Below are 11,557 nucleotides of genomic sequence, written 5' to 3' on the forward strand. Positions count from 1 at the left end.
TCTTTATATTTTTATAAGTATTCCAATAAAAATAATTTCTTTCCCCATAAAGCTTTGAATTTGTTTGAATATAACATTTAAACCATATTAAGTGTGCTGTATTTAAACTGTTTTCCTAATCCAATTTTTCAGTTCAAATACTTGCTTATTGGGACATAAAATTATCATGGGGTACTTTTTCAGTTTTGTTTGCTAAAAGTCAGTCAAATAAACATGCTAAAATTGGATCACGCTCTATTTAGGGCATTGGAAAATTTTCCAATTCAATATTTTCCAGAAAATCCACATCTCTGATTGGGGACCATCAAACCTTTAAACGAATGTTTGTCACCAGCCCGAGCATTCAGAAAGTAATTCAGCGTACGGAAAGGTCTTGGGCATTCTTGACATATTACTGATGGGAATTTCCCACTAACCATAAGGCCAAGAGAAGTTAACAATAAGGAACATGAGATCACATTGATTTAGACACACAACAACATTTGAAGACTTCCTTGCTTTCCTCAAAATAGCGAGCCCTATGATTAGCACATTTTCTGCCATTTTATCCAAAATAGCTAGATACTTCAGAGCTGTTTAAGTCTGTAACAACTCTAAAATTAGCAGGTTGATTATCGGTTGATCTCGGAAGTCCAAGATGGCAAATGCCTCTGATATAATACCACACTGTTTGTTACCAACTTTAAAAACAAACAAGAGATTTCACTTTGTGAACTTTTCAACTGCTGGAAACTGCTGACAGCAGGTTTCAAAATGTTTCTGCTGGCCTCCCCTTCTAACCCTTTGAAAAATCAATATTCATCATTTTGGAATCAGTTCAGATCAACTCACCGTGTATTAGGGAAGTATTTGATTTTATTCCAAAAAAAAAATAATGAAGTTTCCTTAGCCAGCAATGCTACTTTGTAAGTAGTTTATAATACTACTTCTTCCACATGCCTCTTTCCCACCATCATCACGAGGTTCCCAGCTCTGGATATCCAATTTGCTGTTACTTTACAGTCACCATTCAATATAAAATCTCTCTGTTCAAATTGGCTGCCAGCTGTTATCAGCCTTGGCACAGATACTGTATGATTTCCAAAATGCTATTACCCCTTCCAAAAAAACAAACAAAAAAAAATTATATATGCAGCTACTATAAACCAATCTGCTCTGACTTTCATTTTCAAGGTCACTTCAGCTTCTTACTCCCTTCACCTAATGCCAAAAAGCTCCAGGATGTATGTGGAGGCTTAAAAAAAAAAGGCGCATGGTGAGCATGGAGGGAGAGGGACCAAAAACAAACAGGGAAGGAAGGAGCAGAGGCAGCAGAGGCAGAAAAGGATCGTGAAGGAGTCATTGATTCCAAGATGAACATGGGCCGACAGTGTGGGGACGCAGTCAGGAAGGCCAACCGCACCTTGTCATGCATCCACAGATGCATCTCAAGCAGGTCCAAGGAGGTGATCCTCCCCCTCTATGCGACATTGGCCAGGCCGCAGTTGGAGTACTGTGTCCAGTTCTGGGTGCCGCACTTCAAGAGGGATGTGGACAGCATGGAGAGGGTCCAGAGGAGGCCACTCGCATGATCAGGGGGCAGCAGGGCAGGCCCTATGAGGAGAGGCTACAGGACCTGAACCTGTTCAGCCTCCACAAGAGAAGGCTGAGAGGGCATCTGGTGGCCATCTACAAACTGGCCAAGGGGGACCAGCAGGCAATGGGAGAGTCCCTGTTCCCCCGAGCACTACCGGGAGTAATGAGGAATAACGGCCATAAGTTGACGGAGAGTAGGTTCAGGCTAGACCCTGGGGGTCTTGAAAAGGAGGCTAGACAATCACCTAGCCGGGGTCGTTTGTCCCCAGCATGCTTTCCTGCCCATGGCACGGGTCAGACTTGATGATCTGCTCAGGTCCCTTCCAACTGTGAAACTATGAGAAGCGGGAGAGGGACCAAAAACAAAAAGGGCTGAAAAAAACCTATTTTTTTAAAATAGTCCTTTCACTCACTTCCTATTTCTCAAGCCCAATCATGTTCAGTTGGTTAATTTCTGGCTTAAAGATAATGTTGGTGTTTTATAGAAATGGAAACTCTCTTTAACAGCCTACAAATATTGCAGCTAAAAATCTATTTTTCTCTGAGAAAACAAAAACGTAGACAGGCAACAGGATTTTTAATACATTAACATGCATCCCCCACACACCTCCCTCCTCACTTTTTTGCAGGCACCTGGAGATCACCAGACAGAAATCTGATACCAGGGTCCACTTCTTTATTTTATAAGCAGAGAATGAGACTCATTTTGCTAGTACTCATGATGGATTTTACAGACACTAATAGGATTTAAACCAAAAGTCCAATTCCTGCTATAAAGGGTTAAAGAAATACGCTGTTTTGAAGTACATTCCCATTTCCCTAATGTGCATTCCTGAAAGTTAATCAAGTAGAAAACTTAGACAATCATGCCTAAAACAACTGTTTAATATGGACATTTTACAAGCTGGCATTTTGATCAACTAAAAATCTATTATCATAGCACAAGTTGCACACTGGCTTCAATATCAGTCAGAAGGGTTTTAAATGGAGTGTAGGTGAGTTTCCATTAAAAATATTTCCACATACAAAATACATAGATTTTCCACTGATGCAGAAATGCTTGGCTTGCTTTCCGAATGAAAATTTTGTTAAAAAAAAAAGCCACCAAGAATATTACTGGAAGCAATTAAAACAGCCATATGATGTTTTCCACTTACAGCTGATTTCACATTCCCTGCAAGGCAACAGCAGTTGTGCATGTGAGCAAGAAATGCAGACCCTTACTCCATAGCTTTTGTTCCAAATCCTTCCGCTAGATGTAGGAAAGAAGCTGTTTCAGTGGATATATGCACACGCGTCCTAAGAATTTGCAGGACGGTAAACCTGCTTAGGAGCATCTATTTCCAGGACCCTCCCTGAAAACAACAGTTGTTTCCAGTAAAGCTTTCCAAGACATTTTCACTTCCAGTTGTTTTCTAAACTACAGACTACTCGCCATATGTCATACCACTGACCTGAAATGGGCTATACATGATTTCTAATTTTCACTTTCATAAAAATAAAGCATACTATTTTTAAAATACAAGTATACTATTAAGCAAAAATACTATAAAACATACTATATCACCATATTTGTAACCAAGACTATAACATTTGTTTTTTTTTAAGATTTCAACATGGATTTAAAATTTGATGAAACAAAATCATAAGCTTGGAAGAGATTTAAATTTTGTACAACCCCCTCCCCCTTCCTTCTTTGAAGGATTTTGCTAGACCATGTCTAAGTTTAAATCTGGGGACTTCAAATGTTTCCTTGTGCTCTGCAGCTCAAATGTGTTTGCAGAACAAAATTTTGGAAGTCAGTACAGTAAAAACCTTGTTAATTAGATTATCTAACAGTTCAAAGTGTTGGATACCTCAAAGCTATTGTCACTTCCCAGCTGAAAGGATAAGTTTTTGTATGCCTCATGATGCAGTTAATTCAAAATACGTTTACTTTGAAATTTGAAGACGCTTCCTGGTCTATAAACCCATCAAAACTCGTTTACTTCAAAAGCAATACAGTATAGATAACACCGCAATGCGAGTCTGCAGAGATGGAGTTATTACATATCTTCCCTAGCATATGGCCATGCATGCTGTGCATAGCAAGTCCCCACCACTGCTTGACAACGGTGCTGGTAATTCTACGTTGCTAGCACTGCACATACCTACTGCTTGGAGTTGTGTGCAAGTCCAGCAGGCGTGACCATCATGGCAACCAAAAGGAAGCACAATTTTCCAGAAGTTGAAAGTGATGAAGTAGATAAGAAAGTGAAATCCAGAACAGAAATGGCTAAAGAACGTGGTTTTCCTTCTACACTTGACCCATTTGAAGAATTGGGATTCTATAAAGGAGATGGTAATGGAAGGACACAAAACCAGGACAAAGAAAAAAATCTGAGGCGCAAAGCATTCAGATTTAGAAAAAGAATTGTCCAAGTGGTTTTATGATAAGGGGGAACAACCACCCAATATCTAGACTGCCAGTTAAAGAAAGAGCAGATGAAATTGCATTGAAGCTAGGAATTGAGTTTCAGTGTTGTAATAGTTGGCTCCGGAGAGTCCAGCATTGTCACAACATCCTTTCACTTGTGAAAGTGATGAAGCATATTCTATCAATGTTGTGGCTGCAGAAAATTGGCATGAAAGCATGAAGGCAATATTGGATGAATACATGCAGAAGGATACTTTTTTTTTTTTTATTTGGATAACCTGTAGCCTGATAGGGTACTGGCACTTAAGAGAGAAACATGTTGTGGTGGGAGGAAAAGAAGAAGGAAGGAAGGGCTCGCTGTACTCTTCTGCTGCAACACCGCTGATAGTGAGAAACTACAGCCACTAGTGGTGGGCAAGTCAGAAATTCCCCAGTGTATAAAAGGGGTGAAGCACTTGCCATGCTTGTACAGGGCCAACAAATACAGAGATAGCAATTAAGTTGTTTCAAGGGTTGCTGCTCCAATTTGAGCAATGGCATGCCAAATTTCAAATGTACTTGTACTAATTGATAACTGTGTGCCCCACAATTGGGAAGGATTAGGCCTGAAGCATGTGCGGTGTCCCCTTTCCCAGCACGTGCTATGAGCCACATGCAGCCCCCAGATCAGGGAATTATACACCACATTAGGATGGCGTACCAGAAACAACTGGCGTGTTATCTGCTGCAGGAGGCTTCCAGGAATGCAAGAGATCTGCAGAAATGGAACGTCTGACGCTATGAGAAACGTCATCATGGCATGGGATAAAGTTCTGCCCTATGTCATCGTGAACTGCTTTGTGGAGGGCAGCTTTGGGACCAAGGCTACCAAACAAATTGAATTTGAGCAAGATGATCCTGACTGGGCTGAGCTCCAGGGAAAAAGGAATTGCTTCACCAATTTCCAGGACCTTGATCCAATGTCAAGGAGACCAAAACAACTGGTGATCTTGTTCTGCTGCTGCCTGCATCCACGTTCACAATTGTTGAGATTCCAAAATTTTCTTCCGCCTGCTCCACTGTTGAGAACTTGTAGATCCATAGCTGGGGGCTGGGCAGGTTTATTATAGTAGCAACCTGTACTCAACATGTCACAACACTGCCAAAAGATATACTTGGCTTTTCAGGAGGGAAACCATTGCCATCTGCTGTTCTCACCACATCCAGTGGTCCTGCTGCTGCTTGGTCCATGACCCCTTATTAGTCAGATTTACCCCTGCTTATTTCACAGCTAACCTTCCCTGAAGGTCATCCCACTATCCGTCACCTGTGGATACATTGGGTAGCAGTACAACTCTGCCCCATAGTATGTGAACAAGCACGTGCACTATGGAAGAAGGCATATACAGTGCTCACAATCCTCAATTCTGTGCTGAAAGACCATGCTCCTGCCATGGATGAGGGATTAAAGAAGGCTGGGGTGGAGGAATAGCAGCAAATTTGTCTACGACCAGCAATATGACAGTCAAGCAGACCACAATTAGCTTTCTTTAAGAAACTATTGGAAAGATTATACAGGTACTGTAGAGATGTTTCATGTAACAAATACAGGGTACTGTAATTTGGATAATTCGAACCCGTTAAATTTAAAAATCGGTGTTTTTTGGTCCTCTGAGTTTCAAATTAACAATTTACTATAGTGCTAGTGAATTGGGACTGGAAAGCTTTTTCCTTAAAAAAAAAAAAAAAAAAAGGAATCAAAGTGGTTCTTACTTCTGTTCACAAGCAGATTTTTTCTTCTAAGACTTAAACTTTAAGTTTAGTAAACCAACTCAGTTCTTATAAGCAGAGATTGACGTTTTCAAAGTAATCTAGAAAATGTAAATGCCTTCCATTGAAGTTAATGAAAGGCATGTATCTGAATCCATGGCTCAGCCGAAAGGTACTTGGATCCACACCCATGCTACCGAGACACTTTATACAGAGCTTTTTACTCAAAGATCTCAAAAGACCTCCATGGGCAATGAGACAGATTATTTTCCTCAAGCATCTCATCAAAACTGTGACAAACCCGGGAAAGTGAACCTTGCTTTCAGGTCCCAGCCTCTTGCTCTAGTCGCTACATGCCTGTAATAAAAACTATTTGAGCAAAACTGAAAGCCAGTTATGTGCACTGAACTGGAAATGCAACTGATACCGTCACATCACCTGAGTCTCCAGCCCTAGCAACAAAGAAGAAAGGAACAAAGCAATTTATATTCAAGGATAAAGTGCATAAACTCAATATTGGGTTTTTGTTGATTATTTTTATTTATTTTCTACACAGCTGCACACACCCAAACATGAGGTACTAGACAACCTAATATTAAGCACTCAATATTGGATGCACAAGCTAGTCTGAAAATTTAGCTCCTAGGTAACCAGCTGGTGAACAAGCAGAGCATCTCCATGTTATTACACCATTTACTTCACACACTAACTTTCCACCTTCTCTTCTCCCAATCACAACTACACCTTCCCTTAAACTACAGTTTGTGTGAATTACCTGAAATTTTCTTAGACATTTGGAAAGAGTTCCAAGGATTTCAACAGGGGTTATGCACGTAAGAATTAAGGCCCAAGTTGAGGTGTATGGCAGTCTATAACAATTTATTAATTATTTTATAAAGTATAATGAAGGAAATGTTCCCTGCAGTGTAAAAAAAACACCTCTATCAGAGTTACAGATATTTGGTTCTTGTCCAGTCTTGACTGCATTCCACTGCTTAAAATGTATCCCCAGAACGACACGTGGGGTTTGAGCAAGCCATTGTGAACCCAAACTCCTTGACAGATGTAACATATACATAAATGATATAACCTAAAATAAGGTAAGGTGAAGTTTATTAACATGCATTTTGTTGCACAGGAAGTGGATGAAGGGCATGAAAGAAGTTTTTTCCCTTGATCAGCAATACAGAACTCAAGCTTTAAAAAGCATTTTAATTATACTTGATGACATTTAACTGTGTAAGGGCAACTGGTTTTAATCCTGTACTTGAAAACACAGCACATATTACAGAGTTAGGCAATGGCATAATGTATTGTAAAACTACAGGGATTTTCTCTGTACAGTCACACTTCCTATATTCATTCTTTGCTCTAGTTCCTAACATTAAGCACACAGTCTGTACGTTGAACAGGCAAGGATTTCTTTGTGATACCATTTACTGGACCAATTGCATGGCTGGGAGAGAAGAAGTCGGACAAGCTTCCGGGAACAAGCTTCCCTTCTCCAGGTCTCAAAGGGAAATGGACACCGACATGTTGAACACACTGTAAATATACTACACAAATCGCAATACACACACAGGCAGGAAGCATTCTTCTCATTTTACACATATGGAAACGTGGAAATGAAAAAAGCAAAGCAAAGTCTATGGCTACATATGGATTCTGCTGCAAATTTAAACATTTGACCACAAGTTGAGAGGCTGATACTCCCAAAATTATGTTCACTCCTTTGGACCATACAGTCACTTGAGCATGATGCTACAAGTTTCCTGTTCTGCTCAGCAGCTGGATGCATGTCAGCAAGAGTTGGCTTGCCAAAAATGCAGATGTATTTATTAAAGTTAAATGGTACTTTTCATTGCTTATACGCTCGAACAAAACCCAATATGAATTTTAACTTATTTTTAAGTACAGGAAACGTGCATCCACTTGAATCTTTTTGTCAGTACCTTCCTCTTTCCTCCCAAACAGCCGAGAGAGAGATCTCCAATGTCATACCCAACTTGTCTCCCGTTATAAAAAGGAATGGCCATGTATACTTTTATTTGCCAAAAATATCTCTAGTTTCCACGTAATGAAAGTGTGTTTTGAAGTAATGAAAAACAACTGATTAGACATAGCTTACTACACTACGTGCCAGACTGCTTAAGCCCCTCTTTGCACATTTTACATTATCAGGCCTGCAAACTGGACCGAAGGCTCTTAAGACCTTTAAATGAAAGGCAAGTCTGAAAGTTGTACGTCTAAAATTAAAAAAAAAAATTAAGCAGCATTCACTGTATTCTTTTTAATCAGCCTAAATATGAAGACAATGGGCTGCTAAAAATATATAAACACAATGATGCAATACATCCAAATGATCAGAATTTCTCATCTTTCCAGAACTTCAAGGTCTGTAGGAAATAACTTTTTTTTTTTGGCAGTAACTCTTCTTACTGTTCCTGCCTAGAGAAATATTCGCAGCTTTGGTGCATTTATACGGGTAAAGAGAATTGAATTTTAGACGTTGAAGAGAAAACCTGAACACATCCCTCCCTATCTTTTGAAAAAAGACATAAGGATTCCTACAGATCTCTTGGTTTTCCTTTACAAAAAAAGAAAGATTCTCTTTCCCAGCTACTGTCTCTCTGTTCATGGCTCTCTCAACTATTTAACTAAACCTGCCTTCAGTCAGGGCGGCGTGTACATTTTAAATTTTAAACATCCCACTGAAGGCAGGTTGGGTTGAAAGAGCATTTATTTTTTTATTTATAAATAAATAAATAAATAAATAAATAAATGCTCTTTCAACCCAACCTGCCTTCAGTCTGATGTTTAAAATATAAAATGTACACACACACACAACTAAATACTCTTTCAGTAAATACATATAAATGTTCTTTCAGCCCAAAGAGGAGCATGCTGCCTCCTCCAAACACCCACCTACCCCCCTCTGGTTTACTAGGAATCATTTTCTCATCAACTCTTATCGCCTCCCACCATGAAAAAAGGAAGTAACTTCTAATTTACAATTAATGTAATCCTACCCTTGGTCTCTACTGGATTATTTCTGCACCCAATTACAAATAATACAAAACTGAATTGGATCACACAGCCCTCTGATAACACATAAGTAGTGCTTTTAACAAATTAAATGATGAACTGGAAACTCTTTGTTTTAGGGACAACTATTTATCCATACTTCTCTATGGCATTAACATGCTTTCTACACATCTTTCTGCCACTTGGTGAGCTACAAGGAGACACAAAATAAAGGAAGACAGCAGCACAACCAGACAGATTGCAGAAGGAAACTTAAGTAAATCCTCCCCATCTGTACATATATGGGGAAAGGAAAAAATTCCCCACCAGACGGGATGGGGGGGGGGGGAAAAAAAAAAAACCCCCCCCCTTTTAAAAAAAAGGGGAAAAGAAAAAAATTCCCCCCCAGACGGGATGGGGGGGGGGGGAATAAAAAAAAATCAAAATAAAAAAAATCAAAAAAAACAAACGTTAAAGCCTACTGTCTGGTAAAGAAACTAAGGAATGTCTGTCTGTCTGTCTGTCTCTCAATACCAGACATTTTATTTATTTCCATTCCACCAAGACTGTAAATCGAAGAGTGGTTTGGAAAGGAACTTAACTACCTTCTACTGATTTTTTTTTTTAAGCAATGCCTATTTTATCATACCATTGTTTCTATTATGACTGGCTGATGACTGCAAACCAAAGGATGGAGGCTGCTGGTTGAGACGGTCTGTACAGACCAGCGGTGCTTAACCTTTTGTGGTTACAGGCTAGGTAAGTGGTCCACAGGCTAGTTTAGGACCCACACTACCATCTGAATTGACGCCCTGCACTGCTTCCAGCTGGTCCCTGGCTGCCTGGATCAGGCCCAGGCCACCTCCACACTCTGATCTACCATGCAACCTGGCCAACGGGGCTCCCACAGGGCCAGAAATTTGGCAGCAAGGAAGCAACAATTGCTGCTGCTACTTCCCCACTGCCAGTTTTCAGACCCATAGGGAGCCTGCGGGCTGGGGGGGTTGAGCCCCCAGGTACAGATCATAGCTTTACTTCTGCAGATTTTCGTTGCCCTGGAAAATAAGACTAGAAAAGCACCAGCTCAAAAATGAAATAAAAAAAAATTCTGGGTGATGGGTCAAAGTGGGTTCAGGCTTTAGGAGCCTTTGGCTTTATCTGCGCTCAACTTTTAGCCACTATATATTTTAGCCACTTCATCTGTGCTCAAGTTTTAGCTATGCAGTTGTCTCATTTTATATATCACTGCATACACCAGCACTGTGTGTGCGTCCATGTACATACACACACACGTCTATGTATATACAAGGGTGTAGGTTGTAGCCATGTTGATCTAAGGACATAAGCCGACAAGGTTCTCTGGGTGAATCCGATATCTTTTATTAGACCAAAAGTTGGTCTAATAAAAGATATCAGAGATTCACTCAAAAAACCTTGCCTGCCTATGTACACACACACACACGCTCTGCTGATGTATGCCGTTATACATGAAGTGATACAACTGCATTGCTAACTGCAATATAAACAGCATTTCCATTAGGAGCTTGCAGTGATGCCAACCCAGACAAACCCAACTATAACCTTGCGAGCACAGGGCTGGAGCTCCCAATGCCACACACAACAACAAAAGTGGCGACATTTAACAACACACACATAAACCCAACAACTCACTCAATACCGACTTATTGTCACCCATGAATACCAAACTTGGCTCGTTCCCCAGGCTGCACTTTTGCTAGTGTCCCTCCTCCCAGCCCCAAAAGCGTTCCCCAGCAAAATGCTCCAGTCGAACTCCCGATAGCAGCAGAGGGAGCAGGAGCAGACACTGCTCTGCAAACTGCCTTCCTATCCTCTGCACAGAAAAAAAGCGTGCAGCAAAGAGAGACCTCCTTAGGGGCTTCAAAACCCCGGGCTTGCAAGCTCGTTTCCACTGAAGTCACGGGGATTCCCCCCCCCACACCGGCTTTGCAGGGCCTGCCGCTCAGAAAGCATCCTCCTCCATGAGAGATGCTTGTAGAGGCTTTGAGGGGGAAAAAAAAATTGGAAAGGAGAAGGGTAGCCGGGTCTTCCCGAATTTGGGCTTTAAGTAACCCAGAAGGACCAGAGAGAGGACACGGACACGCTCCAGCCCAAAAGCATTCGAGGTGACCGTGTAGATGCCAACGGAAACCGGTCAGCGAGAGGTCAGGCGCGAAAAGACAAGTCCAGCCTCACCGAACGTCTGCGCACAGGAAACGAGCGGGTGAACCTCGGTGACCGAACGCGACTCTGGTTCACAGCGGATTTAAAGCAAAAATGAGTGAGGGCACCCCCCAAATCCTGCAGTACAGGATCAGGGGAACACTTCTCTGGAAAAAAAGGGCTGGGGGAAGAGGTGTCTCCTGGGGGAAGCTTTTTTTGCCCAGGCCCGGGGCAGGGCAGGCATGGCCGGGAGGGAGGGAGGGGTTTAAAATGGAGGGGAAATGGAGGGGGAAATAAATAAAAAGGCAGATTCCGGGCTGAAAAGGGATCCGGGCTCTGGAAGTGGAGGGGCAGGAGCAGGGGCGGCACAAAGGCGCAGACGCGCATAACGGAGGCGGGGGCCGCAGCAGGCGCGAGCAGCCGGCCCCAAGGGACCCGCTCCCCGACCCCGCCAGCCTGCAGGATCCCCCGGCCGCCGAGGGCAAGGGCGAGGGGTCGCGTCCTTCCCGCCTGCCGGCCCGGCCGCAGGGACTGGGGAGGGGGAAGGAGCGGGGCCGGGCGGGGGCCTCACCCGCAGCTCCTCGAAATCCGCCATTTTCTACCCGCCGCCGC

The 11,557-nt window shown here is 42.1% G+C and overlaps 1 protein-coding gene across 8 annotated transcripts in view; it reads right to left on the bottom strand.

Moving 5' to 3' along the window:
• PIAS2 (protein inhibitor of activated STAT 2) overlaps nt 1-11,557 on the bottom strand; it is a 70,169-nt gene that overhangs the window by 46,833 nt on the left and 11,779 nt on the right. The window contains exon 1 of one of the 8 annotated variants that reach the window (XM_019518125.1): nt 11,517-11,557. The exons of the other annotated variants lie outside the window; for them this stretch is intronic. Within the exon in view, the coding sequence (XP_019373670.1) occupies nt 11,517-11,540 (24 nt within the window). The 5' untranslated portion in view covers nt 11,541-11,557. The remainder of the gene's footprint in view (nt 1-11,516) is intronic. 8 annotated transcript variants of the gene reach the window in all.

Source organism: Gavialis gangeticus, unplaced genomic scaffold, assembly GCF_001723915.1.
Source record: "Gavialis gangeticus isolate Ggan-Ray unplaced genomic scaffold, GavGan_comp1, whole genome shotgun sequence".
Lineage (NCBI taxonomy): Eukaryota > Metazoa > Chordata > Crocodylia > Gavialidae > Gavialis > Gavialis gangeticus.